Source organism: Myotis davidii, unplaced genomic scaffold (genome assembly GCF_000327345.1).
Source record: "Myotis davidii unplaced genomic scaffold, ASM32734v1 scaffold73, whole genome shotgun sequence".
Lineage (NCBI taxonomy): Eukaryota > Metazoa > Chordata > Mammalia > Chiroptera > Vespertilionidae > Myotis > Myotis davidii.
In genome coordinates this window covers 8,289,044-8,307,066 of record NW_006286675.1, presented here as the reverse complement: position 1 = coordinate 8,307,066, position 18,023 = coordinate 8,289,044, and the positions used below count along the sequence as shown (strand labels likewise).

At 37.8% G+C, this 18,023-nt stretch overlaps 1 protein-coding gene across 1 annotated transcript in view; it reads left to right on the top strand.

Moving 5' to 3' along the window:
- The window catches only part of PIK3C2A (phosphatidylinositol-4-phosphate 3-kinase catalytic subunit type 2 alpha), a 95,567-nt gene that overhangs the window by 14,248 nt on the left and 63,296 nt on the right, over positions 1 to 18,023 (top strand). Inside the window, exon 2 of the mRNA XM_006758350.2 lies at positions 9,465 to 10,581. Within this exon, the coding sequence (XP_006758413.1) occupies positions 9,526 to 10,581 (1,056 nt within the window). The 5' untranslated portion in view covers positions 9,465 to 9,525. The remainder of the gene's footprint in view (positions 1 to 9,464; positions 10,582 to 18,023) is intronic.

The following is an 18,023-nucleotide window of genomic DNA, read 5'->3' as shown; positions in this document are numbered from 1 at the left end:
TTGGGTGCCTGGCCAGCCTGGATGAGGGGCTGATGGCTGTTTGCAGCTGGTCACACCCCCTTCAGGGTGGGGGTCCCCACTGGGGTGCCTGGCCAGTCTGGGTGAGGGGTGAGGGCCATTTTCAGGCTGGCCAAGGCCCCCAGTGATGGAAGCTCCCAGCCTCTTTTTTTCTTTTTTATTCTGGGATTTATTTACCTTCTATAATTGAAACTTTGTAGCCTTGAATGGAGCTCGGAGCCAGCCAGGGCGGGCGGGAACCTTGGCTTCCTCCGTTGCCAGGGGCAACCCAAGCGTCCTGCTCACTCCAGGTCCGTGGCCACAGCCAGCTGAAAGCAGGTATCAGGGGTTTATTTATCTTCTATAATTGAAACTTTGTTGCTTTGAGTGGACAAACTTTGTTTGTCCCTAGTGCACAAACTTTGTTTGCTCAGAGCCGATCACGGCAGGCGGGAAGCTTAGCTTCCTCCATCACTGAGGCAACCAAGCCTCCTGCTTGCTCCAGCTCTGTGGCTGCCGGCCGCTATCTTGGTTGGGTTAATTTGCATATAGTCGCTCTGATTGGCTGGTGGGCATGGCTTAAGGCATAGCAAAAGTATGGTCAATTTGCATGTTTGTCTTTTATTAGTGTAGATAACACACAGAAAAGTACATAAAGCATATATGATTATCAAACACATACTTCTAAAGTAAACACTTATATAATCAGTAGATAGGTTAGGAACTAGAACGTTGCTGATATTCCAGAAGTCCCCAGGGCACTTCTTCCTGATCATCAACCTCTCTCCCTCCCTCTATGAGTAATCACTATGTTAACTTTTGATAATCCTTTCTTTTCCTTCACAGTTTTACCCTTATATAAGCACAAGAGGCCTGGTGCATGGATCCATAGACTGGTGGGGTCCCTTGGCCTGGCTTGTGCCCTCTCGCAATCTGGGATCCCTTGGGGGATGTGGGACTGCTGGTTTTGGCCCGATTCCTGCAGGCCAGGCTGGTTTCAGCCCAATCCTCATAGACCAGGCCGAGAGACCCCACCAGTGCACGAATCTGTGCACTGGGCCTCCAGTATACATGTAAGATCTTTCGTTGATATCTTCCCGACCTACTCCCTTCCCCTTTCCCTCTGAGATTCATCAGTCTGTTCCATGTTTCCATGCCTGTGTGTTGTCTGCTTTTTTCTCTTTGTTGAAATCACACAGATAGAAAACGCACTGATTTTAAGTATACCGGCTCAATACATTTTGTATTTTCCCACGTGTCCAGCTATATTGAGGTATAGGACTTTTCCAGCATGTAGTTAACTCCTTCATGCCCCCCAGTAAAGTGGCTACTTTTCAAATATAATTTAGTTTTTTTATGTTTTTGAACTTTATATGAATGGAATCATATGTATATTTGTCTCTCCATTAGCATTGTCTCTAAGTTTAGTCTATTAAAATTTTTTAATTTGCTCATTGGCATTGCTATATATAATTTCATTAAATGAACTGTGATATAACAATAATAAAACAATTTATCTTTGTCCTAGCTGGTTTTGCTCAGAGGTTAGAACGTAAGCCCTCAAACTCAATTTCAGTCAGGGGCATGTAGCTTGGTTGCAGGCTTGATCCCCGGCCTGGTTACAGGAGGCAACCAATGGATATGTCTCTCTCACATTGATGTTTCTTTCTCTTTCTCCCCCCCTCTTGCACTCTGTAAAAATCAATGGGAAAAATATCCTCAGATGAGGATTAACAACAACAAATTGGTCTTTGTCCCCAGTTCCTGCAATGCAACTTCTAAAACCTTGGGAATTGCCCTGTCAGTGTGGCTCAGGGTTGAGCGTAGACTCATGAACCAAGAGGTCCCTGGTCCAATTTTGGGTCAGGGCACATGCTGGGGTTTCGGGCTCGATCCCCAGTAGGGCACATGCAGGAGGCAGCCGATTGATGTTGATGTTTCTCTCTCATCAATGTCTCTATCTCTCCATTCTTCTCCCTTTGTCTCTAAAGTATCAACCAAAACATGTTTTAAATAATTTAAAGCCCTGGGAATCACCAGAGTGATAAGAAGAGTCTTTTGTATGCTAATGAGATTTCTAGTGTTGGGGACCCCTAGATAGCTTCAGGATGGGGACTGGTCACCAGAAAGACCAAGATTTGATTAGAGGGCTGGAAGGGAGGGAGGGAGTAGGGAAGAGAGAGAGAGAGAGAGAAACATTGATGTGAGAGAGACACATCAATTGTTTGCCTCCTGCATGTGCATGGGAATTGAACCTGCAACTCAGGCACGTGCCCTTGACCAGGAATTGAACCCACAACCCTTTGGTGCACAGGCTGACACTCTAACCACTAAGTCAAACCTGTCAGGGCTCTTTTGCTCTTATTTCTCTTTCATAAGATGGATGCTTAGTTCATTAATTTTTCAGCCTTTCCACTTATGTGACATCATTAAAAATTACTATAAGATTTTCTTTACTGTTTTATGTATCTAATAAATTTTAGTTTGAATATTTTTCACTTTCTCTGTAAATTTGTTATCAATTTGGTTTATATTAGCTTTAGTGTAACTTTTAAATTGCTATTGCCTCAAGAGTAAACATCTTTATTGTGAACTGCTTTTTCAGACTCTTAAGCCCCTTTCCCATATGGTTGTTTTCCTTTATTAGCTCCTTGTTATGTATTAGTAAAGTTACCTCTTTCTCTGTGATATAAGTAGCAAATATTTTTTTTCTAGTTTATTGTCTTTTCATTGACATTTTTATTGGTTATTTTATTTTACTTTTCAGCACCTAGAACAGTGCCTGGCTTATAGTATACACCCAATAAATATTTATTGAAGAAATTAATAAATTCATTGGTGCTTGTTTGCCATATTAGGGTAGCTTCCTTTCATCCTGAGGTTACATAGCATTCTGTTTTCTTTTGATTTTATTACCTTTAAATATTTAATCTTTTTGTAACTTATCCAATTCGGTCAATGTGGCTCAGTGGCATTGTCAACATATTTCTCTATAAAATGTTAAAATTTTTCTAAATGTTCGTTTTTAAAAAATATTTTATTGGTTTTAAAGAGAGAAAGAGGAAGGGAGAGAAATAGAAACATCAATGAGAAACATCACTGATTGGTTGCCTCCTGCGTGCCCGCTACTGGGGATCGAGCTCACAATCCGAGCATGTGTCCTGACTGGGAATTCAACCAGCGATCTTTGACACTCAACCACTGAGCAACACTGGCCAAGGCTGAGTATGTTCTTTTGTTTCAGAATTAGAACTTCTTTGTTAAAGGATTGATGTCTTAAGTTCTTGAGTCGTTGGTGCATTCATTCAAGAACTATAGTAGGTTTGAAAGTAGAGGATGAATAAAATAAGAATTCATGCCCTCAATGAAATTATAAATTTGCTGGTCATCTGGTGATAAAAAAAATTAACCAATAAATTGATACATGTTATAACTAACTAGCAGTATTAACTACTTAATGGTAGAATTAAAAGAAACAATAAAATTTATTAGTGCATATAGAAATAACCCCAGGATTAAGGAAGAAACTTGATATTTATAATGAATGAGGTATGTTTAGACACTTAATGATTCTAGATAACTGTTAACATTAAAATATATCATAGTGAATTAGAACTGCCTAAATTTGAGTCCTGATTTCACCACTAGCTGCTATGTACTTTGGCAGATAATATAACTTGTGCTTGTTTCATTTGTATACTTGAGATAATAATAGTAGCTACTTAATAGAATTTGTGAGGATTAAATTAGTTAATATAATGCTTAAAGCAATGTTTGACCTAAGGTATATTTACTACAATTTTTTTTTTAAATCCTCACCCGAGGATATTTTTCCATTGATTTTTTTTTTTTTTTTAAAGAAAGTGGAAGAGAGAGGGAAAGAAAGTGAGAAATATTGATGTGAGAGAAACATCGCTTGGTTGCCTCCTGCACAAGCCCTGACCAGGGACTGGGCCTGGGAGGAGCCTGCAACCAAGGTATGTGCCCTTGACTGAAATCAAACCTGGGACCCTTTGGTCCATACACCGTCGCTCTATCCACTTGAGCCAAATTGGCTAGGGTGCTACAATTTTAACATATTTTCCATAGTTATTATAGTCTTCATAAATTTATTTTTAATGGTGGCATAATACTCAATTCCAAGGAGGTACCATGATTTATTTTTTCTTTCATTGTAGATGAGATATATTTGTATTGTTGAACTTAAATCATTGTTTCTCCATTTTCTTAGTTTATTTCTTTTAATTTTAAGATGGGAGAGCATTTAGATGAGTAGCAGGGCTGGCTTGCTTTATTTTTTTCCTGAGATTTAAATTTAAATTCTAAATGAATGTCTATCGCAGAAGAAGCCAAGAGCTTTTAAACTAATTCTTTTGGGTCTGTAAATGGTATCCAAAAGTTTAACTGAATAGCTTAATTGCCTCTTTTGAAGAATTTAAAGTAGCTACGGCCTTGAGTTCATTACTGGGTTACTTTATGTTGGGAAATTTTTGGCAGATGGTATACAGTCATCATTCAAACACTACTTATATTGTCTTTCCCAGTTTGAATTAGGAGAATATTAGCATTGAAGTTTTCATTTTGAATTAGCATGCAGGGAATTATTTCCTGCTAAATGTTTGTCATCAGATGAAGTTTCATTTTTAAAAATTAATGGAGCATGTCAGTACAGCAGCCCCAGGAAAATAGCTGAAGCACAGGGTTACTTTTGGACAATTTTTAAAGTCCTTTTTACCATTTGAGTATTCACATGGAAAATTAAAGTATGGTAATTTAGCTGCTAATAGATCACTATCACTGAGTTGAATTTGCTTTAGCATATACTAACTTTAGCATACTATTTTGTATACTTTAGCATACTATTTTGGGTTGGTACCAGGAATTGAGCAAGCAAATTAATTGATAATGTGAAACACCACATTCATTATTAAAATGTATTTCAGGCTATTAATTTTATACCTTTGTTAGTAAATGAGCAATAACATTAATTTGAAATACTTGGAATAAGTATGTTCTCCATCGAATAAACTGTATCTCAAACTCACTTTAAAAAAATCCAGATCCCCTTTCAGAACAATGTCATATTATTATCAAATATGGGAGCCAGGAGAATACTTAAATAACAGTGTCATTATGTTTGTGGAAGATGAATCTTTATATCTTTGTAAATTGTTATTTTGTTCTTTCCATCTGATTTTGTGGGTGGTGAGGGGAAATAGGCAATGTGTTGTGTTCAGTAACAGGCTATTTACACTTAACTCATTTCTCCAGTAAAACCTACATACTCTTGTGAGATCTGAAATCCTTTTTTCAGGACTGTTCATTAGTCCTTATTCCCTCCTGTTAACACACATGTTCATTAAATTTAGTTCCATATTTATTAAGCAAGGTGGTTTTAAATGTTGTTGGGAAGAAAGACAGCAAAGTAGGCCTCTGCACTTAAGAAACATATTTTAGTCAGTTAGGTGGACATGCATGTTACAGATTCTGTGTTAATAAATATATTTTTGGTTATCATGGCAGAAAGTAATTTTAAAATGGCTTAAAGCAAAGAGTGGGTTTTATTGCTTCACATAAAAGACAAGACTGACCTTGAATATAATATGGGTTAGATCCAGATGCTTAATGTAGTATCCAGAATCTGTCTCATTTATCTTTGCTCTCTTCTGGCTTATATACACATTCTCAGATAGCATCTCCTCAAGTGGAGGCAAAGATAGTCAATACAGCAGTGTCAGGCTTACACCCTATCAGCTTAGCAACCTCAACGATGAGCTTCCTGTACACAGTTTCAGAAGTCCTGGGTTTCACTCTGATTGGCTTGTCTTGGGTTCTCTGGAGTGGTTGGGGAAGATGGGATGGGGTGAAAATACGGTCCAGCCCTATTCAAACTAGATGGAATAAAAGGGAGATAAGTAGTTTCCAAAAAGGAAATTATAGATACCACTACCAGAAGAAAGGATGCTGAGCAGGCAAAAGCAGCATTAAGTCTACAAAATAAAGATAAGAATTATTAGTTGAGTTAAAAAGATGAATTCTGATAGTAGCTGCATTAAGAAAAGCTTCAGACAAAAAGCTGTATTTGAACTGGGCCCTGAAGGACAAATAGATTTTTTCCAAGACAGAATGAGTAAAGAAAGGACCCATTTGAGAAGTTTGGCCCTGAAAGGAGAAAATGGAGATAGAAGCTACTGGAGTCTAAAGGAGAATGTTGAGAAGATTTCCCCTCAGTATGGAGAAAACTTGAACATTTTTATCGCAAAGGAGCAGAAAAGCAAGTGAAGGAGAAATTAATAATGCAAAGGAGGCAATCATTATAAAGAAGTAGGGGAATTTAGTGGGATTAAGGATATAAGCAAAGGGAGCAGCTTTAAAACGGAAAGGGGAACTGTTCATTCTCTGAATTGTAACGGGAAGGTAGTGTTGGTGACTGTCCTGGTTAAAACAGAAATTTATTGTTATTAAATAGGTAAGTAACTTCAGTTTTGTGTTCTAAAAGTAAAAATAAAAGGCTTATCAGTTTCTCTTACTGTGTAACAAACCATTGCAAAATGATATTGTGGGTTAGCAATTTGGCTTGAACTTACGCTGGGTGGTTTCTTTTGCTGGTCATGCTGTGGGTCACTCATGTGGGTGTGGTCATTTGGACTATGGATGAATGGTCTGAGAGGGTGACTTCACTCACATGTTTGGTGGTTGGTGCTAGTTATTGCCTGGGCCTCTCTTCCCTGCCTCTCATTCTTTATAAGTATTCACATGACAGTGGCTGCACTCAAAAAAGGCAGAGCTGAAGCACTGGCCTTTTATGACCCTGACTGAGAACTCCCACAGTGTCACTTCTTTCATATTATCTTGGTCAAAGAAAATCACAAAACCAGCTTAGATGAAGTAAAGAAGTAGACCCCCACCTCCTTATGGGAGGAGCAGTAAAGTCACATTACAAAGGGCAGTGTATACTGGAATGGGAGGAATTTGTGCCTATTCCCCCTGCACTCAGCATTTTATTTTGAAAATATTCAGTAATCTAGCCAAGTTGAAACAATTTCAAAGTGACTACCTGTACACCTACCACCTAGACCAGTGATGGTGAACCTTTTGAGCTCGGCGTGTCAGCATTTTGAAAAACCCTAACTTAACTCTGGTACCATGTCACATATAGAAATTTTTTGATATTTGCAACCATAGTAAAACAAAGACTTATATTTTTTATATTTATTTTATATATTTAACTGCCATTTAACAAAGAAAAATCAACCACAAAAATGAGTTCACGTGTCACCTCTGACACACGTGTCATAGGTTCACCATCACTGACCTAGACTTTACTGCTAACATTTTTCCTTACTTTTCTTATCACATATTCATCTGTTATCCCTCCATTAATCAATTCATCTTATTTTTTGATGCATTTTAAAGTAAATTGTAGATATTAGTACTTTCCTCTAATTACTTTGTGCATATTTAGCAAGAGTCAATATTTGTGTCCAGTTTTTTCTTTTTTAAAAAACAGTTTTATTGATTTCAGAGAGGAAGGGAGAGGGAGAGATAGAAACATCAATGATGAGAGAGAATCATTGATTGGCTGCCTCCTGCATGTTCCCTACTGGGGATCAAGCCCACAACCCAGGCATGTGCCCCTGTCTGGAATCGAACCCGGGACCCTTCAGTGTGCAGGCGGATGCTCTATCCAGTAAGCCAAACCAACTAGGGCCAGTTTTTTCTTTTGATAAAACATTTACATACAATGAAGTGTACAATTTTTAAGTGTACATTGTGCCTAGTTTGTGGTCTACCACAGAAGGGAAAAATTCGGAATAGCTTTTCAGTGAAATCCCTCAAATTCATCTAGCTTATATAATAAAAACCTAATAGGCTGTGTCCGACTGTTAGACCAGTCACTATGACACACACTGACCATTAGGGGACAGATGCTCTGATTGGTAGGTTAGCTTGCTGCTGGGGTCTGTGGGATCAGGACTGGGCGAGACAGGAGATGGGTCAGACACGCCCTGGAGCCCTCCCACGGTCGATCATACACCAGTGGGATCCCTCTGCCTGGCCTGCACCCTCTCGCAATCTGGGACCCTCAGGGGATGTCGGAGAGCTGGTTTTGGCCGGATCCCCACAGGCCAGGTCAAGGAACCCCACAGGGCCTCTAGTAGTTGTATAAAAGAATTGCAAAGGTTGTCGTCCTTGGATACCTCTTTTTTCATGTCCTCATCACTAACACTTTTTTTTTAAATTTAGTATTACCTCAACACTTAGGATTTTCACTTGTGTTATATTAATTTGAATTTGCTATGGGTGTTTTCCTATGTCCTTTCATTAAATATTTAGTAAATGTATACTGTAGACAAGCACTGTGCTAGAAAAAGGACATAAACAGGAGCTCTCTTGCTTTCTAAGTCTTCAAACTAGGTGTATCACATACTAGATTAGATCAATAATACAAACTAGGTGTATCTCATACTAGGTGCCATTTATTTAGTGCTTATACTCAAGGCCAATGGTTAAACATTTCGAGTTGCATTGTTTCATTTAATCCTTATAATTTAAGAAATATACTTTTTTCATTTTAGAAGTTAGGAAACTAAGGCATGAAAAAGTTTTCATTTCCCCAAGGTCCTACAGCCTCATATATCAAGGTGTTCTGACTCCAGAACCCACACTTAACACCTGTATTATACTGATTAGAAGCAGGAAATGTGCCCTCTGTTACACAGCAGATAACTAACCCTTTAATTGGTCCTATTACTTCACAGGGTAATCTTGATTTGAATTAAGTGTTTCTCTTAAACAGAGAAGTATAAATTAAAAATAAAACTGATCTATGAGAGTTTAATAAGCTGTCTTCTGAATATTTTAGCAATTAGAAAAAAATTTAGTATTATAACTGCTGATTTTAATTAAATATAATCAGAATAGAAGTGTGATCAAAACTATATGATAAGCTGAATAGTTTTTCATAAGATATTTGATAGACTATTAGTTTCTTAATTTTATTGACTAAGTATTGAGTACTTTTATTGCTAAGTGGCTTTTGAGTAGTTTAACAAATAGCAAAAGATTGAAACTCTTTTTGATTTGCTATTTGCATAACAGTAAATCCTGTTGGAACTCTTGCAAATTAGTGACTAGCATTTAAGCCATTTCATGTCAAGGATTCTGGCAGAACTGCCACTGGTTTATGGTAGCTATTGTGACAGCTGAAGTGAAAGCTTGTTGAGTTCATTTACTGTTATAGCTTTCCTGGGAATGGGGCAGTCAAGATATTTATGTCTAAATATCTTCCTTAACCTAACAGTGAGTGTATAAGAAATTTTAAGTGTTCTTTCACCCCTAACTTCACTTTATTTTATTTGGTAGTGTGTTTGTAAGTGGCTTTAAAAACTAACTAAATTATAGGTTAAAAATAAAATTTGTGTTTAAAAAATTTAATTGAGTATTATGTTTATTTTTGTGTATAGGTCTTGCTATTGGGAGCTACAAGAAAAAAAGATTAGAGGAAGGTTGGTCTGTTAAGTGGACATGGCTCAGATATCCAGCAGCAATGGATTTAAGCAATGTTCATCTTCACATCTGGACCCAACAAGAACAAAAGATGTGGACAAAGAAGAAGCGTTACAGATGGAAGCAGAGGCTTTAGCAAAACTGCAGAAAGGTAGACAAGTAACTGATAATCAGCGAGGCTTTGAGTTGTCAAGCAGCACCAGACAAAGAGCACAAGTTTATAACAAACAGGATTATGACCTCATGGTTTTTCCTGAATCAGATACCCAAAAAAGAGCAGTTGATATTGATGTAGAAAAGCTAACCCAAGCCGAACTGGAGAAACTATTGCTAGATGACAGTTTTGAGACAAGGAAAACACCTGCAATGCCAGTTACTCCTATTCTGAGCCCTTCGTTTTCAGCACAGCTGTATCTTAGACCTACTATTCAGAAAGGACAGTGGCCAACTGGTTTATCTGGGCCTTCCACTTATACTTTACCTTCTATTTATCAGTCAACTTATAGTAGTAAACAGACTGCATTCCAAAATGGCTTTAATCCAAGAATGCCTACTTTTCCATCCACAGAACCTATATATTTAAGTCTTCCAGGACAGTCCCCATATTTTTCATATCCTTTGACATCGGCCACACAGTTTCATCCACAAGGAAGCTTACCTATCTGTCGTCCAGTAGTCAGTCCTGACATGGCAAAGCTGTTTGACAAAATAGCTAGTACATCAGCATTTTTAAAAAATGGAAAAGCAAGGACTGATTTGGAAATAAATTCAAAAGCTACAATCAGCAATCTACAGGTATCTCCAAAGTCTGAAGATATCAGTAAATTTGACTGGTTAGACTTAGATCCTCTAAGTAAGCCTAAAGTGGACAGTGTGGAGGTATTAGACTCTGAAGAAGAGAAAAATGTTCCAGGTTTGCTAGCAGAGGATCCTTGGGATGCTGTTCTTCTTGAAGAGAGATCACTAGCAAGTTGTCACCTTGAAAGAAAGGTGAATGGAAAAGCTCTTTCTGGGGCAATGGTAACAAGAAGCCAATCTTTAAATATTCGAACAACTCAGGGCCAAATATCTCAGGTACAGTTTTGTGTTTTGTTTTGTTCTTTAATTAACTTCTCAACCTTAGTAGTAATACAAAATTCATATTTGTGTGCATAATTTATTAGGTAAAAATATTTTTCATTTTGAATCTTATTTTCTTGTTTTTAAGTGTGCTGTGACTCTTATATTGTATGATAAAGGATTAAATGTGTTTTGGTCAATTGAAAAATTGCTTGCTGTTACTGTTAGCTTTTTAAGGATTATAAATTGAAAGAACTTCCAATCAAGAATCTGGCTATCACTGATAGGCATTTAAAATAATTTTTATCTGTTTCTCCATGTCTTCTTATATGTGGCCCTACTTTTTCTTATCTCATTTTTCAAGGTAAACAAGGAATTGTGGTTTTAACTCAATTATAGAAATTCTCATTTTTTATATTGTTATATTTGAAGGGAGAGAGATAGAGAGTTAGAAACATCGATGAGAGAGAGACATTGATCAGCTGCCTCCTGCACATCTCCTACTGGGGATGTGCCCGCAACCCAGGTACATGCCCTTGACCGGAATTGAACCTGGGACCTTTCAGTCCACAGGCCAACGCTCTATCCACTGAGCAAAACCGGTTTTGGCTGTTTTATTGTTTTTAACCATGAATGAATGACAGGAAGGGAGGGAAGGAGGATAACCCCAGAGAGACAGGAGAAAAACCATTTAAAGGACTCTCTTTAATCACCTATATGGATAAAAGTAGGGAATGGAAATATAGTCTACTAGAGGCCCGGTGCACAACTTCGTTCGTGCACGGGGCAGGGAGTGAGCGGTCCCTCAGCCTGGCCTGCGCCCTTGGGGGCAGATGCCTGCACCCAAGGGGTCCTTAGTGCTGCGTTGGAGGTGGGAGAGGCTCCCACCACCGCCCTTCCATTCGCCAGCCATGAGCCCGGCTTCTGGCTGAGTGGTGCTCCCCCTGTGGGAGCGCACTGATCACAGGGGGCAGCTCCTGCATTGAGCATCTGCTCCCTGGTGGTCAGTGTGTGTCATAGCGACCAGTCGTTCCGCCGTTCGGTTGATTTGCATATTAGCCTTTTATTATATAGGAGTAGAGGCCCGATGCACAAAATTTGTTCACCTCTGCCTCAGCCCCCACCCGCTGCGGCTTGGTCCAGAAGGAAGGACATCCAGAAGATGTTAATTAGCATATTACCCTTTTATTATTGATTATTGATTATATGGTGTAGTTGTCAAGTTCATATAGTCTTAACTATTTGGAAAAATTAGTTAAGGGTGGCTGGGCAGGATGTCTTCCCTCAGAAGAGAGGCAGCAGGGTTTAGACTTTTCCTTTCCAAATATAGTATACCTAATTGCAGATTTGTATTTTGCTTTTATAATTATAATTTTTTAAAAAAATTTTACAGAGAGGAAGGGAGAGAGGGAGAGAGAGAGAAGTATCAATGAGAGAGAAACATTGTTTGGTTGCCTCCTGCATGTGCCCCAACCTGGAATCAAACCTGCAACCTGGGTATGTCCCCTGACCAGGAATCAAACCCACCACCCTCTGGTGTATAGGACTATGCTCTAACCAACTGAGTTACCCAGCCAGGGCCAACAGTATTCTAATAAAGATGAAATAGTGATATACTAAACTTTTCAATATGTTAATACGTTAAGCATGTTACTTTGTGCTACATTAAGTATCAAGCATTGTGTTACATTTTAATAGAGACAAGTGATAGCAGGTGCTGAAAGTTAAATATTTTATAGAAAACTTAAAAATTAAGCAAATCACCCTAACCAGTTTGGCTCAGTGGATGGAGCGTTGACCTGCGGACTGAAGGGTCCCAGGTTCGATTCCAGTCAAGGGCATGTGCCTTGGTTGTGGGCACATCCCCAGTAGGGGGTGTGCAGGAGGCAGCTAATCGATGTTTCTCACTCATCTATGTTTCTAACTCTCTATCCCTCTCCCTTCCTCTCTGTAAAAAATCAATAAGATTTATTTTTAAAAATTAAGCAAATCTTATTTGTTTATATATTTCTCTGTGAATTGAGAAATTCAATTTAGTAACTTAATTGTAAAATTTATTGTACCCGCCCTGACTGGTTTGGCTCAGTGGATAGAGCGTTGGCCTGTGGACTGAAGGGTCCCGGGTTCGATTCCGGTCAAGGGCATGTACCTTGGTTGCTGGCACATCACCAGTGTGGGGTGTGCAGGAGACAGCTGATCGATGTGTGTCTCTCATCGATGTTTCTGGCTCTCTATCCCTCTCCCTTCCTCTCTGTAAAAAAAAAAATCAATAAAATATATATATTTTTAAAAAATTTATTGTACCCAAAAGTAAAACAAGGAAAGAAAATTCAGGGGGGGGAGGTATAATAGGTAAATGCCAACAAAGGTATTTATAAAAGTAGCCAATAGGTTGTTAATGTACAATTACTGAAGGTCTTCAATCAGAAGTTTGGTCTGTACCTGTTAAAAATGCTGTAAAAGGTTTTCTATATTTAAAGAAAAGTTCTAAGCCCTTTTATTAACACAAGATTTTATCATTTTCTTTGTGTACAAGAAGATAAAGTTTGGTTTCATTTAGGCCAAAAAGGGGGAGGCAAACAGAACACTAGTAATGTTGGAAGTTTGTGGCACAAATATTAGATGGAGCTTTTAATTTTTCATACACTATTCATCTCTAACAGCTTTCCCCTGAGGTTTATATATTTTGTTGGGAAATAAGATTGTGAAGTCTGTTTTCTTTAGTTACTTTATGTACTTAATTATTCTTTTCAAAGCTGTTAGAATTTTATGCTTTGTGGTGAAAACTCAGAAGGGTGTTTTTCTTACTCAGCAAGCTTACTTCCTATTTCCTTTTAATGTCTTGTTTCGTTAATAATAGTCTAAATACTTTAGTTCAAATGTTTTATGAATAAAACCAAGATAAGAAATACTACTTAAAACTGTCTTATGGCAATTTAAATTTAAATCAGACTTTGAGTTAATAGCTATATATTTAGCTACTTTGAGCACATTTATATATTTGAGTAATGAATTAAATTATTTTCATAGAAGTGGTTCTGCAAAGTTCTGTGGATATTTACTCTTTCTAAAAGTTAATTATATTAGTGTTATAAACTTATATTCCCATTGTCTATTATTAATTTTAAAGGTGGAACAAAATTAGATGGAACACAATACTAAGCTTTAAATAAATATACATCAGAACTTGGTTACTCCTTATTGAATTTTTTTTAAGACTCCTTTTATTATCCTTTATTTATTTTTAGATATATTTTTATTTCAGAGAGGAAAGGAGAGGAAGAGAGACAGAAACATCAATGATAAAGAGAATCATTAACTGGCCACCCCCATTGGGAATTGAGTCCTGCCCGGGAATCAAACTGTGACCCCCTGGTTCATTCGTCCACACTCAACCAAACATGATTTTTATTATCTAGCTGATTGTAATACTCTATTTTGATAGGTTACTGAAGTCTTTTCTGTAAATTTAAAAAAAAAATTTCAATAAGGAAGCCCAGCTGGTGTGGCTCAGTGGTTGAGTGTGGACGAATCTAGTGACCACATTCACTGTCCATCCCTTTTGTTTCACTTGCAACAATTGACTACATCCTTTTTTTGAAACTTCTCTTCTGTTGCCCTAGTTAATCATACTTCCTATTTTTCATCCTATGATCTTTGACTCCTTTTCCTTTGTCTGTCTTCTAAACATAGGCATTTGCCTGAAGTTTTGTTTTTCGTTGTCTTTAATATTTGTTATCTGTTTTCTCTTGTTCCAATTCTGTATCTTTAGGCTCCAAGATACAGAATGTAAAAACTACTGGTTTAGACTTTTATAGTGATGTGACTCCATGGGTCTTTATGGTTGAGAGGCTGTGATGGTTAAGTTTATGTGTCTACTTGACTGTGCCACGGAGTGCTTAGGCATTTGGTCAGACCTTCTGAGTGTGTCTGTCAGGATGTTTCTGGATGAGATTAATATTTGAATCAGTAGATTGAATAAAGGCATATTGCCTTTTCTAATATCAGTGGGACTTGACCAATCAGTTGAAAGCCTTAATTAAACAAAAAGGCTGACCCTCCTGCCCATGAGGAACTCCTCCAGTCTGACTACCTTTGAGCTGTAACATGGATTTTTTTCCTGCCTTCAGACTCAAACTGAAACATCGGCTCTTACTGAGTCTTGAGCCTGACAGATTCAGACTAGAGCTATACCTTTGACTCTCTTGGGTATCCAGCTTGCCAACTGAGGTTCTCGAGTCTTGTCACTCTCTATAATTAACATGATTTAATTTCATATAACAAATCAACCAATCTGTGTGTGTGTGTGTGCGCGCGCGTGCGCGTATGCGTGTGCATGTGTAAGAGAGAGAGAGAGAGATGTCCCAGCTTCATTTTCAATGAGTGCAATCCTCAGCCTCGTAAAGAGACTGTCTCCTGTTGATGGAACTTGGACCCAAAACCCCTTTGGCTGGGATATTGCCCTCTCAGTGATCCTGATGTAGGCTGACAGCGGTTAGCAGACATAAATTTTCCCTGTAGGAAATTGCAGAAATTGGATGAATGATCCTCAAATCTAGATGTTTAGCTCTGGAATAGAATTTCTGGAATAAAATATTTCTAGATTATGATTAAAAATTTCCAAGCCTAATATATTTACTAGAAAACTTAGTATCTTCCACAACAGACGTTTCTTTGTTCCATATATTGGATAATAGCATTAGCAGTTATTTTCTTATTGATTATCATTTGTCTCTTTCATTCATTGAAAAATATTTGAGGCTATACATTGTGAGGTTTACAAATATTAATCATTTGCAAACCTCATCCTTAAAGAATTTGAGTTAGAAGAGGGAGACAGGCTGTGTATGCACATAAATTGCAGTACAAAATACAAAGCCTTGAGTGCCACATAAATGTGTGCAAGATCAATGGAGAAAAGAGATACTTTGATGCTTAGGTTGTTTGAGTAGAGTGGAGAAGGATTGGGGGCAAGAGCTTAGAGACTAGGTGTAAAATTAAAAAAAATTTTTTTTTAAAGAGTGGAGAACCCACCTGGTGTGACTTGGTAGGTGAGCATCAACCTACGAACAAGGACGTCATGGTTCAATTCTTGGTCAGGACACATGCCTGGGTTGCAATAGAGGGCATGCAGGAGACAGCTGATCAATGATTCTCTCTCATAATTGATGTTTCTATCTTTCTCTCCCTCTCCCTTTCTCTCTGAAATCAATAAAAATATATTTTTTTAAAAAAGAGTGAAGAAAAACAACAAAAAAAATGCTAATGTCTAAGACAAAATAATTGGCAGCCCAGCTATTTAACTTTCCAGAGCCTATTATTACCTTAATGTATGACTAGAGAGTTAGTTATTATAAACTATTTTTGTCACTGTCCATTGAAACTTATAACCTGCTTGAAAGGAAAGACCTAATTCATGAATGGCACTGTAAAAAATGCAACATTTGATTTTTGAAAAATCTAGAAATGTCACTAAGGAGATTCAAAATCTGTTAAGTAAAACATGCAAAACAGTTAAAGAAGGAAAGATGATTATTGGGTCAAGCAAAAATAGAGGTTTTTATAACATTGCTCCTGCAAAGGTCATATGTTGTTCTTCTCATTGCATTATTTTTTTTTAAGAGACTTGAGAGGTAGATTGGTATGGTAATTAAGTATGTGATTCAGAAGCAAGGCTACCTGGGTTGAAATCCTATCTCTGAATATATTACTTGTGTGACCTTATATAAGTTAATTAATTTCTCTGTACCTCATTTTTTTAAAATCTGTAAAATGGGGATAATAGTACCCACCTACGAGGACGGGTGGGCAGCCTTTTTGTGAGTGCATGCCAAAACCAACAAAATCTCTGACTCAAATTTCTTCTGCATGCCAACCCTAATTTTTTGAGAACATGTTACACCTACTTGATATCTCTTAAGGTGTACGTATGTGAAGAACCTTGAAGAAATAATAAAATTCATTCGAGCGACAAAAATCACAGTATATGATGATGAAACATACATTTATTTTTTAACGTATACATGTACACTGATAGTCCAACAGAAAACTTTATGACTGTTTGATATTATCAGTGGGACTTTTTTTTAAGATAACTTGTTATGTAAAATTATTTATCTAAGATGCACCTACACTGAATTTATCTGAAAAATAAAAAAGTCTATATTAAGAAAAAAAATTGTAAATGGAAGATTATAAGAGAGGGTTTCGCGTGCCAGCAAAAGTTACTGGCGAGCCATGTTTGGCACGCGTGCCAGGGGTTGCCCACCCCTGTACTAGGACTTCGTTAGAAATAAATAATGCATATATATCTACCAGTAAATTGCTTACAGCAAAGCCAGACATGTAATAAATGCTCAGTAATTGCTAAATATTTTTTCGATTGTGCTAAAATACAAGTAACAAAATTTACCCTCTTGGCCTCTTTTAAGATTACAGTTCAGTGGTATTAAATACATTTATATTGTTGTGCAGCCATTACCACCATTTATCCTTATAACTCTTTTTACCTTGTAAAACTGAAATTCTATACTCATTAAACAACTTCTCATTTTTCTTCCCCCAAACTCCTGGCAACCACCATTATATATTTTGTCTTTTCCATTTTTATTGTTAATCCTCACTCGAGTATATTTTTCCATTGATTTTTAGGGAGAGTGGAAGAGAGAGGGGAAAGACAGAGAGAAACAGTGATGTGAGAGAAACACATCAATTGGTTGCCTCCTGCATGAGCCCTGATCAGGGCCTGGGTTGGAGAGGAGCCTGCAACCAAGGTATGAGCCCTTGACTGGAATCAAACCTGAGACCCCTTTGGTCCACAGGCCAGTGCTCTTGCCACTGAGCCAAATCGGCTAGGGCCATTTTGTCTTTTTGATTTTTGAATACTCTTAAGTGCCTCATGTAAGTGGAGCCATACAGTATTTGTTTTTTATGACCAGCTTATTTAATTTAGCGTAATGTCCTCAAGGTCCGTCCATGTTGTAGCATATTGCAGAATTTATTTTTTAAGGCTAAATAATACTCTGTTGTAGGTATATATCTTTTTGCTTATCTGTTCATCTGTTGATGGCCACTTGGTTGCTTCTACATTTTAGCTATCCTAGCTAATAAAAAAGAAACATGGTAATTAGCCATACCTCCACTACCCTTCCCATTGGCTAATCAGGGCGATATGCAAATTAACTGCCAGCCAAGATGGCGGCCGGCAGCCAGGCAGCTTGAAGCGAACATGAGGCTTGCTTGCTTCAGTGACGGAGACTCCAACATTCCCCGCCTGCCTTACTGGCCTCTGAGCTTTCAGTTTAAGAAACAGTGTAACAAATATAGAAGCTAAACGAAACCCCAGAAACTAGCTTTCAGCCAGCTGGGATCTCAGACCTAGAGTTGATACAGAGTTTCGATTATAGAACCTAAACAACCCAGATACCTACTTTCAGCAGCTGAGGCCTCAGAGCTGG